This window comes from Chelmon rostratus, chromosome 5 (assembly GCF_017976325.1).
Source record: "Chelmon rostratus isolate fCheRos1 chromosome 5, fCheRos1.pri, whole genome shotgun sequence".
Classification (NCBI taxonomy): Eukaryota; Metazoa; Chordata; class Actinopteri; order Chaetodontiformes; family Chaetodontidae; genus Chelmon; species Chelmon rostratus.
Genome location: NC_055662.1, coordinates 11650941 through 11671946, shown reverse-complemented (window position 1 = coordinate 11671946; position 21006 = coordinate 11650941). Strand labels below are relative to the sequence as shown.

At 40.7% G+C, this 21006-nt stretch overlaps 1 protein-coding gene across 2 annotated transcripts in view; it reads right to left on the bottom strand.

Moving 5' to 3' along the window:
* Window positions 1-21006, bottom strand: part of taok3a (TAO kinase 3a) — a 74038-nt gene that overhangs the window by 20343 nt on the left and 32689 nt on the right. For both annotated transcript variants that reach the window (XM_041937243.1, XM_041937244.1), the window contains exons 2-11: window positions 20839-20970; window positions 13638-13880; window positions 9885-9956; window positions 9041-9142; window positions 8674-8719; window positions 7158-7254; window positions 6601-6714; window positions 5395-5486; window positions 5069-5162; window positions 2445-2526 (exon numbers count right to left, since the gene is read on the bottom strand). In XM_041937243.1, coding sequence (XP_041793177.1) covers window positions 2445-2526; window positions 5069-5162; window positions 5395-5486; window positions 6601-6714; window positions 7158-7254; window positions 8674-8719; window positions 9041-9142; window positions 9885-9956; window positions 13638-13769 — 831 coding nt within the window. In that variant the 5' untranslated portion in view covers window positions 13770-13880; window positions 20839-20970. The remainder of the gene's footprint in view (window positions 1-2444; window positions 2527-5068; window positions 5163-5394; window positions 5487-6600; window positions 6715-7157; window positions 7255-8673; window positions 8720-9040; window positions 9143-9884; window positions 9957-13637; window positions 13881-20838; window positions 20971-21006) is intronic.

The window sequence follows — 21006 nt, the reverse complement described above, 5'->3', positions numbered from 1 at the left end:
TCCAGCTCTCTTTCTCTGCACACCTTCCTGTCCATGTGACAGATGCTGGTGTAATGGGTTAGTCAGTTCACAGGGGAATGACATCACGCTCTGAAAATAGAGATGAGAGTGGTTTGTCCCGTTTTCTGACGGACCTACACCACAGTGTGGGTGGTTGGCCACCCCCATCCCATCGAGCAGGGAGAAGTGATCTCCAGGATTCCTCCTCATTATAAGGTTAGTGCTAAGAAGAAGCGACAGCGTTTCCACAGCAGCTTCAGTCCCTTCCCAGTATATAAACTGTAGCCAGAAGTACTAATCCATCCTCAGAGATTTACTCCGTTAGGTATCATCAATTGTGATCCATCTCGTTCCTTCTACTATAATCACAGCAGCAGTAACAATCCCCAGAGAGCATGACTAACATGCTTGATGTATTAAAAGGAATAGTTCAAGTTTTTGAGAAACATGCTTATTTTCTTTCCTGCCAAGAGTTAGGTAAGAAGATGAATAGCAAAAATATAGCTGGGGCCAGGAGCCAGTTAGTTTAGCTTAGCATAAAGACTAGAAACCAGGGGAAACAGCTAGCCTGGCTCTGCCCAAAGGTAACAAAATCCACCAAAAGTAAAGTTAAAAAATTACAATCGCTGTTTTACACAGGGGTTTTTCCCAAGTTTTCTTTTTTTAACTTTTGGATAGAACCAGCTCTATATTTACCATACAGATAGCATCAGTCTGCAAGAGACATGACTAATAACTGATTAATTGCTAAATATTTTGATAATGGATTAAAGGTTTAAGTCGTTTAGAAAGGAAAAATACTGTAAATTGAATTATCTTTTAATTTTGCACTTTTGGCCTGACAAAGGAATGAATTTAAACTGTTGTTGCACTGGAAATATCTGTGGTCTGCTAGTTGCTAGTTGTAGTTTACACACACACACACACACACACACACACACACACACACACACACACACACACACACACACACACACACACACACACACCAGAACTACATTTATGAGAGTATTTTTGCTTCAGCAGTGGATATTTATGGGAGGACGTCACTGAAAGGTTATTATTTCATTCTGGATATAATTACTATTACTCTCAATGAGGTATACAGGGAGAGAGTGTGTTCAACCTGAAGCCAGTGATAGCTCCAGGCCCCTAGATTAGTGACCTGATTTCCCCTTTAAAGAGCTTGGAGGGGCATGTGCCTGTCTGTGTGTGTGTGCTCTATAAGAAAGAGTGATTATATGTGTGTGTGTGTGTGTGTGTCTGTGTGTGCGTGTGTGTGTCTGAGAAGAGAAAGTGGGGTATTAATCATAAGCTAACATCCCACCCCCCAAGCTCTTTACTATAAAGCAACCCCTTCGACACTGATCCAAAGTCTGTTTGGTACTTATCCCTCTTTAATGGTTTTTTGGCCAGGATTTGGGTCAGGGGTGTTGGTAAGAGTGATTTCCAGTCTAAACGTCGATCATATCCAGACGACAGTCCAGATTGCGACCTAACCTCACATCTTCCCCCTCATCCTCCCTAAGGTGAGCCAGGTGTGAAAACTCCTGCTCGGGCTCTCACACTGTTGAGCGTGATCACAGAGAACATAAAACTCTTAGTGAGCCAATAGGATTACCTGTTGGTTACAGAAACAAAAAGAACAACTCCACAATCGCAGAGAAACACAATGATCACACGCGGATTAATGCAGTGTAAGTTCATTGTCTTTTTGTCATTATAAAGGCCTGACTTGCAGCTGCATTTCACTTTTAAATTTAATGGAATCACTTTGTCTGTTATTTGATGGATGACAGTGGAGAGTGACAAGAGAGGCAGGGAGGTTTTCCTGTGAAAACATAATTTAAACTTTGAGCATTAATACTATTATGACAAGGTCCATTTGTTCGAACCTTTGGAAAGGTCCAACTAGGTAGACACTGTGATAACTTTTTTTTTTGTAAAAAAGTAGAACAGGGTTTGTGGCACCAACCATGTATCCTAATGTCCTGGTCCGTGTGCAGCTGGGGACCTTTGTTGCATGTCCCTCCACATCTCTCTCTCCCCTTATGTTATAAATAAAGGCATAAAATGCCCCAAAAAAAACTTTAAAAAAAGCAAAAAAAATTGTCCAACAGCTAAACAACGACACTAAATAACTGTTTAAAAACTCACACCAGTTGGACCAAAGCAAAGGACTGATGTGAAAGCGCAGTTTCACACACAAAAAACAGACAGTTCTATGCAGCCCTTAAGTTACAACAAAGAAAAAAAAAAAAAGAAAACGAACAAGCCATTCTCAGTGGGGCGCTTGATTCTCGTGCTTGAGGAAGACACTGTGTATATGCTTGCGTATTAGGGAGCCATGGGTGGGTGGGAATGACTCATCCACATGGCTCAGGGACTGAGTGAGACAGGAAGTGAGGTCAGAGCTGGAGGGATTACAGAGGAAGCCCACTCACTCGTAGCAGCTCCCCTGATGAGGGTCTGTCCTGAGGAATTTTCAGTAGGCAGTAGTCGACAAAGCTCCGGAAGGGGTCAGACCTGGGTAAACAGTGAGATGGAGGTCAATGATTCCGCTTCTCAAACATATTTAAATCTGAATAACTTAAGCAGAAATAGAAGTGACAATTTAAGGATAAGATGCCTTCAGACGTACCTACTGTACTTACTGTCAATGAATGTTTAACGTGATGAGTAATCTCTTGTCTGTTGTGCTGTGTTTATCATATCAATGAATTAAACCAGATCCAGCCTATGTAATCTCTTAGTGTAGCCCCATATATGAACCATATATGGATTATGTAAATATGTGGAGCAATAAAAATATAGGCCACTGGAGCTGTGGAACACCGTGCCACTGACTCTGATCTAAAAATATGCTCATGATAACACAGCTCATGATAGCACAGTACATGTAATACTGTGTCTTTGGTTTGCTACGATAGGTCATTAAGATAAAGCAGACTGCGGTGCTATTTTAAGATTTTTATAGTCAGTATGTACATTTAGGGTCATTGTAAGGTAAGTAAGTGCAGATATCCACCTCCACATCTATATCTGACATCCTCTATGGTTAGCCAAGGTCCATGAGCACACATGTGTGTCATGTCAATGTGTGTACAGTGTGGGCTTGTGTATGTGTACTGAAGTTACACTATGGAGCTCGTGTCTCTACTAGTCTCATCTGGCGGGATGTTGCTAACGCCTTGGGCCTCTGGAGCTCATCCAAAAATACCACAATCCTGTGCCGCCCAACACAATCCCTTGCCTCAGCACGATGCTACAAGCGAACGCTAATTTTACAACAGGCCTTCTCCATGCACAGTCATAGGCAACAAATTCTATGTTAAAAGTCTCCCCCCGCCTCCTGTTTCTGTTGACATGCTCTTCTGTCAGAGCCCACAATACATGTTCGCTTTTAAGGTGTAAAAATGTTATTTAATTGAGAGCTTGGGTGGAAGACACACGAAGGCCACTGATGCCTTCAGGCTGCTCTGAGGCAGGTAGAGAGCAGCATTCAGCTTCTTGCCTTGGCTGTGCAGAAAATGCAGATTCTTGCAAGGGGCAAACACTGACACGATTCTGCATGCTTAGGACCGCACACTCCACTTTCATACCATAGTAGTGATAGCGTGGAAGAAGTATACAAAGGTAAATTACAGGGAGAACATCAAACATAGGGTTAATATTTGATGAGTGTCGGTTTGCCAGTGAGAGTCGCACCTCACATGCAAAGTGTGAGCAGTGGCTACAGCAAATCAGAGGAACATTTGCTGCCTCACTAATTTCCTACTAGCATCCTTTTACAATCTTTTTTGCAAATTTAGATCACCCATTCCTCCATTAATTTATGCTGATAAATATTTATCCTCTTTTCTGCTGTGTCAACGTTTACCTTATTTCCTACTAAAGTCCTCCTTTGCCTCCACATCTCCACCTCAGTGCAAGCTCATATTGAGTACATGTGCATTTTTAAATAATTATGAGGTTACTAGTATGGAATATGTAAGTAGTATGTTTAAATGTATGTGTATATTGGGTAATTATCTACTAGCTAACATAAAAGATACTGCATGTGCCATGGAATACTTGGTTAGTTGAGAATATACAACATGAAATTACATATGGTGGCTAGTGCTAGCATTCATGCTGTAGCTAACCAAAATGTCTTGTTTTTAAAATGAATGAACACCCAGGATGTTATGAATATGTGTTTTTGATACACAATTTAAAAACAGAACAAATGTTTCATTTCTGTATCTAACCAAGCAAAACAGAGGTGAACATTTTCACATACTGTTTCTTAATTTATGAGGTGAATTAAACATGAAAATGTCAATTTCATGATTTCATGATGATACCCAGTAGCACAACTAGTTTTAACAGAAAAAAAGGAGTTATACTGCAGGTGAGATACTGCTGCAAAGACACGGCAACGAGCTGTTTAAGACCTGCTGGTCTAAATCTAATTGCTTAAAGTTTTTTGATGTCTAGAAGGACAGTCTCAGGAGATTCTATTAGCATCTACAATCATAAGCTGGGAGGCTGAGCGCAGAAGAAAGTCTGTGTACAAAGAAACATCCTAGTTAGTATGGCAAACTTTGAGCAAAAATGTGAGTTTTTACTACTAGAATAACATTAGAATAATCACACTGCTTTTGTTTTGATGTTGATACACATTATAATACGCCTTATAGCCCAGCAAGAATACTGAGGGTATCTGTACAGTACTTCTTTGGTAGAGGTTTCACGGGTAATTACATAAGAGACTTAAGAGTGTGACCTTGCACAAGGCCTGTTGTAGGGATCACAGGTCGTGCAGATTAGCTCAGGGATGTCTTACTCTGACTGAGCCCAGATTGGACTGGGCTTTAATATTCACAGCTGATTGGAGGTATTGTACCAGTGCTTTCACTGGGCTTTTTTAGTTTGAGGATATTTTTTTTAAGTTCAATTAAATACATTTTTTTTGACATTTTGCAGTGTGTTATTTTTACTGATCACATACTATGTTCTTTTTTAATTAATAGCATTAAAAAAGAAAATTCAAAATAAAGATTTTGGAGGTGTTTTTTCAACTCACCACTCATTGGACTGTAGCGTGGGAGAGTCGTTCTGTGCGATGTGATATAAGGCACTCATGGCATTCATGTTGAACAAGGGGGGTTTACGCTCCGCTGAAATTAGAAAAGATGGGAGTCAGAGATAGATGAATAAGAGTGAAAATTTTCTTAATCATTAATCAGCTTCTCCTTGAATCAGGCAGATTGAAAGTCTCAAAAGCACACAGGAACAAATAAGATGTGTTTACTGTCCTCCTGTTTCAAAAATAATTTTCAACCATCTTAAATCTGTGACTGTATGGGCCTATAAAAGCATTCTTTGACCAGTAGGTTGATGTATGCTCACCAAGTTCAATACAGGTGATCCCCAGGGACCAGATGTCCACTTTCCCCTCGTACTGACCCTCGTCCATGGCTAGGATCACTTCTGGGGCCATCCTGAGGACAGAGAGACGCACATGCAAATGCACACACACAGAGTTTATTAAGTATGGGGAAAAATCCATGAAAATGTTATAATCTGCTAAGCCTCTCAGAGCTTTTAAAGACTCTGGTATGCTATGATGGCAGCTCAGTTTTTGGAATATATGTGTGTTTCTGCAAATGTAGTGTGACAACTTCTGTGTGTGTGCGCATGCACGAATTTAACATGACAAAGATGTGTGCTTCTGGCTTTTGGCATCGTGAGAGTCCATCACTGGTCTGTTTATGTGATGATGTTCATTCACCATCAAAGCTGCATGAAGTGTGTGAGTGATGGTGGGTAAGGCAGAGCTGATGATGTCTATGTGAGAGGCACACAACAGAGGACATTGCAGTAGCCTCAGTAACAACACATAATAGGCTGTCCTGATGTCTGAAAAGGCTGTCCTTTTCAGACATGGAATATGTAACACTGCTGGCCTCATCAAGCTGTTAAAGTGCTGTCTTTCTGTCATTCAGACAAAGGGTTTAAATATGCAAATCTTCCTTTCAGATGTGACAGGACTATTACAGAAAGAGCCACAATGCTAGCGCAATATTTGGCAGAAGGAGAACAGCGGTGAGTTGAAAACTAATGATATGAATAAGGAAATGTGTTGTCACTTCTCTCAAAGGCTGCAACAATGAAGACCATCTATGGCGCGAGGCATGCTCACCCCTCTTCTCTCCATCATTAAATTCCTCATCACATACATCATTTATCAGTATTACAAGTTCCGACCTAAAATTGCTGTTGTGACTTTATGTGAAAGTGACTCAGGCGCTTTCTCAAAACCAACATGCAAAATAGCCATCACATTTACCTAACGTGCTGCATGTCTGAAAAGGGCTCTAGAGTAATACATGTCTGTGAGCCAAACAAAAATTCCTATAATTTATGAGTTTGTCTTCAGGTGTGAAATTTCAAACATCACTGACAGCATGATGGCAACAACATGAAGAACTCTCACGCTGCAATAACAAACAAAAAAGGCAGAGACGGAGCGAACTTGTGCAAAACAATGTGCTAAATCCAAGTAAGTAACAAAAATATTCCAGTTCACGTTGGTCTTCTCAGTAGTATACTGACCAGTAAGGTGTTCCCACAAAGGAGTTGGCAGGTGAGGCAATGGAGGCAGAGCCAAAGTCGGCCAGTTTAACCTGACCCAGCTCAGTCAGCAGGATGTTACCAGCTTTCACATCTCTGGATGGGGAGAGGGGGATGAAGAGAGTGAGCTTATGAAGAGAACATGTAGGCACAACAGCCAAGAGAAAATGCATCATTTCAACGGATCTATTATGCATCATGCTTTTCCGTCCATTTTCACAAACTGGTCACTGGTGTGGTATATTTATATATGACATGCATTCATTTTAATGGGGGGCTTATATCATGTGCTGACACAGTAAAAATGATTCAGATGGCGCCATTCTTGGAGGCCAATCATATTTGTCTGCAATAAACGATAATATTGTGGAAGTATATTGAAGAAGAATGTAAAGACATGAGGTTTTACAGCTTAATTAGCTAACGCTGCAATAAAGGGAGAACACAGGCGTCTCTCACCTCATCTTATCATGTTTTTGCTAAAGTCATTTGATGTTCCTGTTGGGAAATGTCTGGTGTGAGGAAACAGACTGACTCACCTGTGAATCATATTATGGGAATGTAGGTAAGCCAGTCCTAGCAAGGCACCATGGGTAATGGCAGCAATTTCCATCTCTTGGAGAGGTTTCTTATGAACTTGGGGAGAAAGGATTATAGTGGAAATAAGTAGGAACTCTTTAAAGGTTTATTATATAATAATGAACTATAACAGTTCTACACAAAGGCCTACATAATAAATAAAGCTTCTAAATAAAACTTTTGTGAGTAGTCCATGCCTGATCTAGTTCTAGCAAAAGAACTGAACCAATCTGTCCTGATATGGCAACAATAAAGTCCTCTCTTGGCGTCTACCATACGGTTAACATGTATGAATAGTTGTGATACAGGCCCCTAAGCTGGCTCCCTGTGTACCATTGCAGTAACAGAGTGACTACATGCCAAGGCAAAAGGTCACAGCAGAAGTATGACTGATAAAGGCTAAAGTCACAAAAACAGGCTGGGTCCAACTGTCATGACTGTGTATCTACATCAGCGATGTGGACACACATAGACACACTAGGTTCAGGTCAGGAATGCTCAGAGGGTAAACAGTGAAGGAGGAAAGGAAAATGTTCTTTAGTCTTTCGAAAAAGTAGTTAAGATAGAAACTGAATCTAAGTAACGCAGATGTGGTTTTCAATCTATACAAATCTTATCAACGTGCTCAATGTAACATCACAGGTCAGACCATATAACCATGTACTTTATTCATTATGAGCGAGTAGATTCTACATTAACATTGTATGACCTTGCCATTGCATTGTTTCTGCTGTGATTGACCCTAAGGAGCATGTGTAAATGATAACATATAACCACAGGAAACACAACATGAGGTTTGAAGAAATCAATGCAGGTAGTTCCTCCTGTCTAGAAAGTCGATCAAGACCTCATGAAATTAGGTCATACAGTCGTCTGGACTGATGTTTATATTCAGCTACTGAGTCAAAGAGAATGAAAATTGTCTTAAAACAGTCTTATATAGTCTTCTGTAGTCAACTAAACCAACAGGCACAAGCTACTTGTAGGTTAATGAGACTTGAGAGAAGCTTCTTCAACCCAGCAGAGAATACAAGCCACATGGCTATAGGAAGGCTTCTCTCATCCCTTGGCCCCATCAACACCTCAAACTGGTCCGACTTCAGTCAAATACTATAAGATCTTTAAAGGAGGAGTTTGGCATTTTGAGAATTACACTTTTTATGCATTCTTGCCTCATGTGTCCACACCTCTTAACCTATCTCAGCATCAAGACTGGAAACTGAACAACTAGCCTGGTTCTGTCCAAAGGTAACACAATTCAACCACCAGCACCTCCTTTATCTTGTTTGTTTAATCTGTACAATAACCCAAACGTAAAAACAGTCTTGAACCGACTTCTTGGCCGGATGCATAGACCTCCTGGAAATATGCTATAAGATAAACACCCTGATACTGACAATATAAACAGTTTTATAGTGGTGTGTGTGTGTGTGTGTTAAACTTGTGTGTATGCACATTAAACATTAATACACTTACCCTCTAGTAAATCTGATGCGGAGCCCAGGCAGTACTCCATCACCAGCTGAAACAGAATATAGTTACAGGTGAATAACTAATCATTCACATGGCATGCACTCCATTAGAAAAGCTTCGGGTCAGGTCAAGTGAAAACTTGTGAAGTTGTTCTCTGACGTCTGCAATTGAGGTGGTGCTGATTACAACATATGCAGAGAAACAGAAGTAGGCAGTGGGAAAACAGTCAGAATGAGAATAAAAGAAAGACAAAGAGGAAAAGGATCAGAATGGGAAGGAAAAGATAAACTTTCAGTGTTGCGAGACTGAAACAAAGGAGGGAACTAGGACAAAAGAGAGAGATGAGAGATGTGGAGAAGGATCCACTCACCCAGGCAGTGTTGTCTTTTAAGTAGCAGCCTTTGTACTCAATTGTGTTTGGGTGTCGCAGCTGTCCCAAAAACTTGACCTCCTTAATGATGTCCTGCCACTTCTGCCAAAAACAAATCCAGACACACCGATGGTTACACACGACAGGTAGATTCACAGTTACACTTAAGTAGGCATTGTTGTGACTTTCATTGCAATATAGCGGCTGGCCTCACTATAGTCACCACTTACACAGGTATAAAGCCTTTTTTTGTTTCTTGTTTTTTCTACATCTGTTACCACTCAATACAAACAGACAGGAACGTCTCTTAATAGCACTGCGCCAACATGGACAATGAGCAGCGATAAAGTAGTTAGTTAGGAACAGTGTGGCAATGTCATGCAAGAGCCTTCAGACAAAAAAAAACACTCAAGGGTTTATAAAAAGCAAGTTTACAAAAGAGACACAGACGTGGGCTTGTGAAGTGGATGCTGTGATCACAAAGGACACCTTCTGAAATTCGCTTGTGACTTAATTTTTTCAGCTGCTTGCTTCAGGTGGTGAGTAATTATTGTGATTTGTGCTCCTTTCGATTAATTAACCACCACAACTGAGACGTCTCACTGTCTCGCTTTGGGTGAACATCATGAGACAATGACATTTTGCTGTTTTTGCATTTTGAGCTCTTGCTTTCACCTTTACTAGATTTGTGCCAAGGCAAGAGAAAATGAATGTTACCTTGAGCTCGAGATATGGTTCAGAGACACGACCACTAAATTGTGGTGATGCATTGACAGTGGCACATTGGTTTTGTGGGCAAAGTCTGGCATGCCTATGTGCTCCTGTGTGTGATCGTCTTTCTTACTTCAGTAGTCTGCTTGCCATTATAGGACATCTTTTTGATGGCCACCACTTCGTTGGAGTAGGAGTTACGTGCCTGGAGAAGAAAACAAGAGACATCAGATTCTAGTTAAGTCTTGAAATTTACAATCTAAACAATTATAAATAGACAATTGCCACAATAAAGACATCACATGACTTTTTTGGGGGGGTCCCCTGGCCATAACTCTATAAAAAGAATCCTGCATCAATTAGAAACAGACAAATATTGATATAACACAACAGAAAGAGGGAACACTGGTGAAGAAAGGGATTCCATGGTTGTCTGTGAAATTACTTGAATGATCCAGATTCCTGAGCTTTCTATTAAAAATGTTAAATCTTAGCATTACGTATCATACATTTTTACAAAAGCATCACATGCAGTATTGTACTATGTACTAACGAAGTGATAAAGTCAGAAAACTATTCTCTGAATGGGAAAGAAACAAATTTTCATTAGACAGTAATTTAATAAGCCCCATATAAATATCTAATAAATGGCTTATTTATAACATGCTATAATGATTAAGACTATGAAGACATATATTATTACACCAGTGTTTTACAATATTATCTGTCATTATGTTTATACATCAGCCTTTCTCCACTTAAGGTTGCTCACAGACGGAGTCAATTGTTAAAAAATATATCAATAAACACCGATATCTGCTTACAACTACATTACAGTGTGCTATAAACCATTTACATGTCCATATACTACTTATGGATGTTAAATAGAGGGGGTAAAGTAAATAGGTATCAAATCATGTAATGTCTTAAGCTGAGCCAGAGGTGATCCAAATAAATTCCATGCATGCAAAACATCATAAAGCATGCACACGGCAATACATCTACAAAAGAGTGATATGGCAGGAATAGATTCTCTCATTTGAATTTAAACACATTTCTGCCTGATCAAAGCACTCAATAACATGATTAGGGGGAGCCTGTAGGTAAGGGACGTGGTTATTCTGCAGCTACTGCAAGTGTTTGAGTTGTCTGTGCACATCCACATGTCCATACTAAACCTGTGGTGTTAACCTCAAAGGCATGTGGCCTTATGGACAGCTACACCACAGCTCAGCCTAAGCCCTTATCTCGGCTTCATCCCACTTACAAATGAATGGGAATTTCATGTTGAGATTCAAATGGAATTACAGTAACAGCAGGCAACATTATTCCCTTTTGACTTTTTTTCAGATTCATTTGATCCCTGTGATTGTCAGTTCATGCATAGTAGTTGTTCCCTCTGGTGTAGTGTATAGATAGATGCCTATAGAGAAGGGGAAAGAAAAATCATGTAACACTGAAATACATCCAGGCTAATTGTCATTGCAGAAGAAAGGGGGTGTATCAATAATTACAAGAGGCTAATTCATTCAACATACACTATAGTGGTGTGTGTTCAAAGCCCTGGCCGACGGGCCCGCATATCCAGCATGGGGAATTCCCCCTGTTCTCCTCTATAATGGAGTTCCTCCTTTGACTTGACATGCATAAAGTATGAATGCACATACAATTGCACACATTTCTTTGAGTATGCAAGCATATACAGTTATAACCTTGAGAATATGCACGCAGTTGCAGAGCTAGCTACTGAAGTTTTCGCGTCTTACACGCATTTAACCTACAGCTATATTTTACAGTATTAATATTTCATTAATACATTTATTTCTTAAATGTTAGACTATACAGCTAAAGTGTTGTAAAAACACAGCTTATTGCCTGAGCTGGCTCAGTGCAACAAGGACCCCTGTTTTGAAAGTGCTAGCATGTTCTTCCCATGTTTCCATCTGTTTCTCTAGGTCTTTGGGTGAGTTTTTTTCCCCACATTGAATTGGATTTTCTTATTAAAATGTGTCCTCTGATTGATAGTAATGTTAATGCACTCATGCGAGTCCAACAATTATTAGCAATAAGCTTAATGAGCGGCAGTGAGCAGCAGTGGGTGATTTGCAGGCCTTTTTTGGGTGACCCTGTCTTCTGGGTGGTAACTGGGACCTTGTGAGTGAGGGAAGAAAACTGCAGAAAATACTCAGGGGGGAAAAAAAATCTACTTTATGTTGTCTGAATGTTTTTCTGTAAAAATAAATAGACAAATAAATAATCACTGCTTTCATCTAGAGTTAATATTCCCTTAAAAAGATATGACAATTGAAAATTAATTACAGAAAAGGCGGTGAAACACAGTGGTTTGACACTATCAGGTCATCTATCTATTGATGAAACTAAGCACGATTTGAAGTATGGTTAGTACACTAACAATGTGGCAATTTACACAGCATTTCTTTTTGTTATAATAGCACAATAATCAATGTCATCATGTTATTTGCTTTATACAGACATGTATCCTTTTATATTTGTTCAGTCATTTCGGTATTCAAACATTGAAGAAAATGTATATCTTTGTCTGGAAAAAAAAAAAACGATGGACTACTTTGAGTAAAGCTGCTCTGGCTAACAGCTAAAGCTAGCAGTGTACCAGTTGTAATGCGGACAGCATAAGTGTGTCAGTGAGCACAGCGCTGGCATCAGGGCAGGATTTAGACGCACACTGGAGCCTGTTAGCCAGACGGACAAGAGCAAGAGGGCTGCTACTGATGTATTCGGGCTGTGTGTGTTTGTGTGTGTGTGTGTGTGTGTGTGTGTGTGTGTGTGTGTCCCACGACATGGGATAAAAGACGATGGCAAAGCCCTGCCAGCCAAGAAAATCCTGCTCCACTATCGACAGCTTCTCTTTTTCTATACCAAGAAAACAGCTGTCTTAGGAGGGAGGGAGGAGGCTTATTGCCCCCAGCCCTGCATCTGGAAGAGAGGACAGGAGAAAAGAGGAGAGGAGAGGACTGAAGAGCAGAGCAGAAGAAATGAAGGGAGAGCAGAGAGATGCAGCATGCTTTCAACCCCCCCTCCATGCAGCTTTAGAATCAAAGGCTTGATGAGTAATTAGTGATGATGAGATTAATAAGAAAGGCTACAGAGAAAGTGCTGAGAGGGAATCTGTCTCCACTTAATTGCATTCAGAGAGCCCATAATGTTGCGGGCTACACTTACAACATGTGTAGAAATCAGAGAATTGATAAATAAATATCTGATGTAGGGTAACTAGTTAATAAATAAATCAAAGCTATATTGATTTATTAACAATCATCATGTAGTAAAGGGCTAAGAGTGTCTTGCCTAATGGTAATATGACTTCTTAAACGGTTCAGTCCCTTGTTCACATGCTGTCTTTCATTCTGAACTATGAAACTCAAGGTAAACAAACAGACAATACAATCTACCACCGACTGCATCTTTGTCATTTTACTCTTACAGGCCAATAACTTTTTAAAACTTTTCAATGCATTTGATGTCAAGTTATATTTAGTCAAAATCTTTAATACTCTGTCTGAACAGACTTGCAATTCTGTCAAATGGTGTTGAATATATGATTGAGTGAGACTCAATGCAAAAAGATATGTTCGATACCGAGGCAAATACCAGTGAAAAACTATTCTGATTTCAAAATGTCACCTGATATATCCTGGTAATATGGCTGTGACAACAGCTTGAAGACCATTTTTTCATTTCATACACAATCCAACCAAGGATCTCTGCAAAAATAATTCAACAGAGGACACTTGTGGAGCAATTTCCAGTTTAGATGATATCCTTGTCTCTGTGTTCAAAACTCTCTTTAAAGAACCTTCATGGCCTGTGGAAGCCAAATTACACACAGTTGTGAATCTGCACTTACAAAGTAGACGGCCCCAAAGCTGCCATGTCCGATTTCATGCAGGTCACAGAAGACGTCATCGGGGTCATCTTTAAAGAAGAGGTCGGCCAGTTCGGGGTCCTTTGGCACCCCTTTCCGTGTGGACGACGGCATTATGGGCTGTACATGGGCTAGGCGCCGGGGACCACGCTCACGTACACACTACTGCCGCTGCTGCTACCGCCACCAGATGTCCACGACGGGCCCGGCATTGGCCAGCTTGACCTGGGACACAGAACAGTGAAGAAAATGATGGGCTGATTACATTTATATGAATGTGCACAAGATTGTGACATTTGTTTCCATCATGCTAATTATGCAGATCCTGTTCAATTTGACATCTCATTTCCTGTGTGCAAGAGAATTTTATAACCTATATCTTTTTTACCTGGCCCATGGAAGCAAATATTAAAACTTTAATTAACAGGGTGTGAATTATTATCAATATAATCTGTGTTATATGAATTGCTATGTACTTAAACTGAAACAATGCCAGCTAAAGCATTCAATTACAATGACACAAACATACACACACACGCAACTTAAGACAGGTCATTGATTGATTGATTGATCCAATGTTACTTTGCAGTACCTTCAAAATAAAAGAAAGAATATCTAAATTTGTGTGAGTTCTGTGTGTGTGTGCTTGTGTGCGTGTGTATGCGTGCGTACGTGTGTCTTTCTTTGAGTACTTGCATTTGTGCGTCTCATGGACAGCTGATAGGTGATAAGGCAGGAAAAAAGACAGTCATGATGAAGGCTAGCTGTCTAGTCCTGCTGCTCATTCAAGTCACAGTCACACTTGCGCACGTAAACATGTGCACGCACGCACACACAGACACACACACACAGACAGGCAGACACACACACACTTGACAGCTGAAGCTGAGTCACTGATGCATCATTTCCACACATGCAAAGAGTGTAACAGTTGCCTGTGTGCGTGCAGACAAACACACCAACACTAAATGTTTTGTATCAAAAGGCTGCAGCCAGGCCGTCAAGCGTGTACGCACCCTGGACACCCTGCTCCAGTTAGCTTCGCTGCACATGCATCACACACACTCGAACACATTCACACAGTCACACACTCTCTCTCTCATTCCTGTCTCTCTCTCTCTTTTTCTGTCTACCATGAAATCTCGGTGCACATCAGCCAGATGCAGCAAGAAAATCTGGCTCCAAAGGCCAGCCCCACACAGAGCAAGCTGACATACAGGCAGAGGCAGCAAGACACGCAGGCACATAGGCCAAGACACTAAGCATCAGCATCATCCTAATCCCCTGCTCTTAAAGGGATCTAAACCATCACACCCACTCCAAAAATATAAGTCTTAAAGGCGAAGTCCTGTGCCCTCTGTTCCATGGCACCACATGCATAAAGATGGCATCTTGAAGATTTTGTGGGGTGTGAGGGATACTTTAAGTGTGTGATTCCAAGGCTGCACTATTTCATTGAGGAACCTGAACAAGGACATCACTGGGGGCATCCAGACAGAGTTGTTCTCTCAATCTAAATGCGACAGTTGTAGTTTGCTATAAATACCTGCATTGTGTTTGGTCAAATGCAACCAATATAATGTAAGATTTCTATCTAACAAAATAACAAACTTTACCAAGAAGTGGTAATGGCACGCATGTGAATGCACATGCACGTATACATAAATAAAACTTTGAAAAATAAGTATCCCAACAGCTTTATGATGGCAGTAAGGGGCGGATGAGCATTCAGGTTTGACCATTCCTACAGAAGGTCAGCAAGTAAGAGCCGCGTGTTTACAAAGTATGGAAGCACCATGCCAATCTGCTGCTATCTACAAAGCTGCTATAACATAACCACTCAGCATTTGGAAAGGCAGCCAGTTCTACTGATGCCTGACTAAAGTCAATTTCATGGCATTAAGCTTTGATTTCTCTCTAAGAATGTCCCAGAACATGCTTGGAAACCACCGTAGGGTTGTCACATAAACAACGGGCATGGTGTCAGTTTACCCGCTTACATAATGTGAAAGATCACATATACAGGCTTACATGTTGAGTGCCTTAAGGCATCTCTTGGTCACTGAGGCATTTTTGAGAGGCATGAAACCCTCAGCTGAGACCTCCACATCTGTGGTAGAGGTGTGACGAATGATGAATTAACAGTACAGTAGAGCAGAGCACACGTACAACCTGTAGGCTGCAGATTCTTGTATACACACTCTTCATAGCAACTCGCAGTAGAATGACAAACACTTGGTTACACTGATTAAGTATTAAGTATTAGGCTCTGTGCATATCAGGCTTTCATTGGATGCTTTGCATAATTCTGGTTCTTGAAATATCTGATCAGTAAACTTCCTTAGTTCTGAAAGCTGTAAATTAGCCATCAGCACTCTGTTGTTTTATTAATGTGCATGTTAACTTAATTCAAACACAGTACCAATGCACTTATGTACGTATTCAATGAAGTAGGCCTTGCAGAAAACCATGCAGTGTCTCTATTTGTATGTGTGTGCACGCACACATAGGCATATGTTTATGCCTACGTCTTTGTGTAATTATGTGTGCTTGTGTGTGTGTTTTCTATTGTTTTACCTATGGTATGAACTTGTGTGTCTGTGCGTGTTAGTGAATCTATGTATGTCTATGTGTGTCTCCTGGTTGCATCAGCCCTGTCTGTCTCTCATGTCTCCTGCTTCAGCTCTCCAGATAGCTACTGAAATAAAGCCTGACAGAACGCCCCCCATATGCACACACATGCACACACAAAGACAATATGAATATGCTGATTTCACTAGTAGAAAATGAGACAAATAATAGAGAAAAACTAAAATTGGGGAAAGTGGGAGTAAGAAGATTTTTTGGGGGGTGGGGACAGACAGACAACCAGCGAGCCAGACACACCAAATGAGAGTCAGCAAGCAGTTTTACCCCACGTGAAGGAGCTTTGAAAGAAGATCTAAACCACAACGATTGAAGGAGTCGGCGGGTGAGTAAAAGACAGATAAAAATGGAACAAATGAACACTGAAGTCATGTGATCACTCTAGAGACTCTGCACACCTCCCTCTCACCCTCTTTTCCACTTTTTCTCCTCTTCCTCCTCTCTGCAAAGATGTGTGAAGTGATGCAACTTGGCAACAACAGGTTGTAACACGGGAGGGGGCTTGGTAAAGCTGTTACTAGTCCGGCAAAGCCGAGTGTTTGGACAGTTTGCTGTGCGTGTGTGTGTTTGTGTGAGAGAGAGAGAGAGAGTGGTTACTATACATCTATGAATGGTATTGTGCTGACAGAGAGCTGATTAGGCAAATGGCTTAGACAGATTAAATGCTTGGTGTGTGTGAGTTCTTTACTACATGTGCACTATTACACACCACTGCATGACACTGTACTTACGTGCAGGTGTGTATGTGCAGGGGTACTGAGTGACTTGCATGCATGCAACGCTGTGTGAGTGAGTAAATGAGATGGCGTGTTTATGCGTTATTGTGGAGCTTGGTAATGGTGCCAAAACATTTTCCATATACAATAAACTACATATCATAAAAACAATTACGTGTAACAGAGATTATACAGTTTATGGCAATCTGTTTTGGACTACACACACACGCACACGCACAAACACACACACAAGGATTCAAAATCTTTAGAGGGACAATAAAAAGGATTTTGCCTGAAAGTTTTGACGACCTCTAGGCCAAAAAAATTGTAAAAGATGAACTTAGTGTTTAACCCCTGTGTTATAATTGAGGAAGAAAAAGAAAACAAAAACAAAAAACAAACAGTGAGTGACTCAACAATGACTGGCTGATATCCAATATTTCACACAGGCCAGTACAATCCACTTGAGGTCAGCTAACGCACCCAATAGACACAAGATCTAAAAGAACTTATTCTGGGACTTATCCAATGGCTGTATCTGTACACGACCACATGTAAGCATACATGTGTTAAATGTGGGCCAAAGTTGAACATGCATACACAAGAAACACACAAACAAATACTGCACACCCTCCCACCCCCAGGCCCCCTGTTGGTGATGTTATGACTAATTGATGTACCAACATGTTGGTGCAGGACCAGGTCCATCAGGCTGGTGGATACTGCTCTGTGCCATGTGCTGCAACAGACATAATTAAATGGGACATCACATTGTCTGCTCTTGGCCAACTGTATACAAGAATAAGAAACATAAACCATGAAAAATGGTTTAGAAATATTAAGTCAATTATCAGCATTTTGTTTGATAAGTATTTTGAGGGAATTATTATTATTTTTTTTTAAGGGAGACAGCTTTAGACAGAGCCACAGTCTGATAGTGGTCTTAAACATATTAATTTTTATGGAACAAAAATACTGTACACAATATTCTGAAGTTAATCCAGGTCCATCTCAATTTACACATTCAAAAACGTGAAAAAGAGTGTGAAGAATGTCTTCTGTTCTATGACAAATTTGCTTTAATTTAAATGTACTCTTAGAGTGCAAGTGAAGTGCATGCTTCTATAGTTGTGTGTGAGTGTGTCTACAGACTGCACAGAATTATATTTGCGCCGTTACGTCAGTGAGAGCAGAGAGAGTGTCCATATGCGTGTGTCAGTTTATGTGTGTGTATGTGCGTGTATAGCCAGGGGGTTTAGCGGCTTACTGGCCCCCCTACTGGCTTTAGGCATGGACCGGAATTAGGCAGACTGTGTGAATTCTTACTGGGATTAAAATCACCAGCTCTAATCAGAAACGGAAAAAAAGAACTGGTAAATCTGCCAAATTGTGCATTGAGACATACTGTGAGGGCAGCGTGTGTATAAGAGGGAAAGAATAAGAATTACATAATGATTCAGTTCTCTTAACTCCTGTCATAACATTATAGAGGGGCTTAGAGCTTTGAAGTTGTGTGTGTTTGTGTGTAAAGGTGCACATGTATGTATGAGGGAGGAAAGAGGCCTGGATCATGCACACAACTCAAAGAAAAAATGAAAATCACTGCACTTCAGTAATCCTGTCTAATAAAAACTTAAAGACTGCGAGCAGATAGAGCTTTACATCTTACCAGAGGTCCCTGGAGAGTACTGTGTGGCATGTGTGCATGCGTGTGTAGGCCTACTGCATGACATTAAATGGGTCAACCTCATTGTGAATGATATGGAAGCCTATTTAAAAGCACAATGTCAGGTTGCGAGGTGATGATTAGCCCATCTAAAGGGCCAAATGAAACAGGGTTGTTTCTATCAGTGAAAAATCTGAAGTGGCTGTTTCTCCTGTGAGTAGACACACATGTATGAATGGGTATAAGTATCTATGTATACATGCAGACAGCTTCAATAGCACAATAGTTTAATTCAAATGGCAATGCTCTAGACTGGGCCCTTGTGGACTTCAGTTATTTGTAATGTAATGTGTCTGAAGCACTCACTGTTATTTTGTCAATTTTGAGTATTTTTATGAACAGTATCCACACTCACAATTTACATAATAATAAAGTGAAATAATAAGTGAAAGCATGTGTATGAGTGGACCATGGGCGTGCATGGCCTTTAAGATGGCATGAGCCTTCTTGTGGATGGGATTGTGGAATTGGACAGTGCTGGCCAGTCTTAACTTCATAGCTACTCTGCTCCCTCAAGTTCACCAGTCTGCAAGTGAGGAGAAGTTCAGACATGAAATCTGCCTGAATGTTGCCCTGAGGGTCATTCTGTAACCCAAATTGTTCCCCTTTACCACACCCATCCCCACAAGCTCTATTCCCACTCATGGTGACTCAAAAGCAAGATTTGCCCAGAGCACAGGAAGTATACTCACACTCACTCACACACACACACTCATACACGCACATCCACACAAACATCCACAAGCTTGAATTCCCACCAAATCCAATATTTGGTGTTGGCTCTATCTGTGATGATGACAGGTTGACAGAAGTATTTACATTATTGCCCATTTCACAAAAGACAAACCACAGGCAAACAGCGTCCAAAATTAGCACCTGCCACTTGCCAAATGCTAGTAAAAATCTAAAATGGCCAATAAAATAAATGAGGTCAGCTGCCATTGGTAGGTTGCTGAAATAGGCTTACTTCACTAGAAACCCCTATCACTCCAACAAAGAAGTTGATTCACAACGTTTGTTTTGCATCGACTCGATGAAACGATGAAACGTACTGTTACATCGTACTGTCAATAATTGATTGCTGTTGATCCGAGTAGATCACCCTCAAAGGAAAAATAAAGAGGACGGTGGAAGTATGTTTTAAAGACAATTTGCAGAGAAGTGGCCCTTCGTAGATAAGAGGGCGAGGAGACAGCAACCCCAATATATTGAGCAGCATTGTTTGCCGCAGCTCATTTTTCATTTTTACTGACGCTGTATCCTATGCAGATTTATGGCCAGTTGAAAAATATTGTGGCTGGTAAATTTTTGTCCAAGCATTGGCAAATAGGTTCAGTAAAAAAGTTCATTTTGGACCCTACAGACAAACCACAGGCAATCACTACAGCTGGTCTTGGTCACCAGGTTTCTGGTTTACAGTATCAAACAACTACAATTCAGCAGTTTTTCTGCATGCTACCAACAGGCAACCTCAAATAATTAAGTTGATATAATAATTATAACAATATAATTACAATAATTAAATACATGAATTGACATGTGCATATGCACACAAGGACAATTTGAGAAAGCCATGGTATAGGCCAGAGAAACTTTACCACCTCTCAGATTCCGCTTTTATTCAATGTGACAGAGGGTTGGTTAGCTGTTATGTACATGAGAGAGCCGGCAGGGCAGTGAGCTTTCATTACGAGGCGAACAAGACCCAGTTTACAGTACAGTCGGCTGATGCCTGCACTGGCTGTCCAACTGCAGCATGAAGGGGATTTTGACACATGTGCACACACACAAATACCTTTACTGTATAAAGAGTGAAACAGTACAAACAGCAGGGTGACCTCAATGTGAAAAGCGTGAGTATGTCTGTTAGATGCTTGTAACAATCTGCTTACCAAGTAAAAAATCACATCGCCCGTCAGACTTTTAGCTTACTTAACCTATTTGCATGCTGGATATTACAATACAATTAAAAGACAACAAAAAACATAATGAGAAAAAAGACCAAGGAACAGATGTGATAATGCACGATGAGGCACCCTGATACAGAAAAATAACAGACCAGACAGTGCCTGGGAGTCAAATGTGTATAACCTACCCCTGGAGGAAATGTGTAAAGGGGGCGTCAGGCTAGCTTCTGTCTCCCTCTGTCTCTCCTTTTCTCTCTCCTTAGTTTAAGTCCAGAGTTAACGTCTTGCCGACTTTCCTCATAACTGGAATGATACAGTACCTGGGGTAAGAGAGAAGAGGAAGCAAAAGAAGGGTT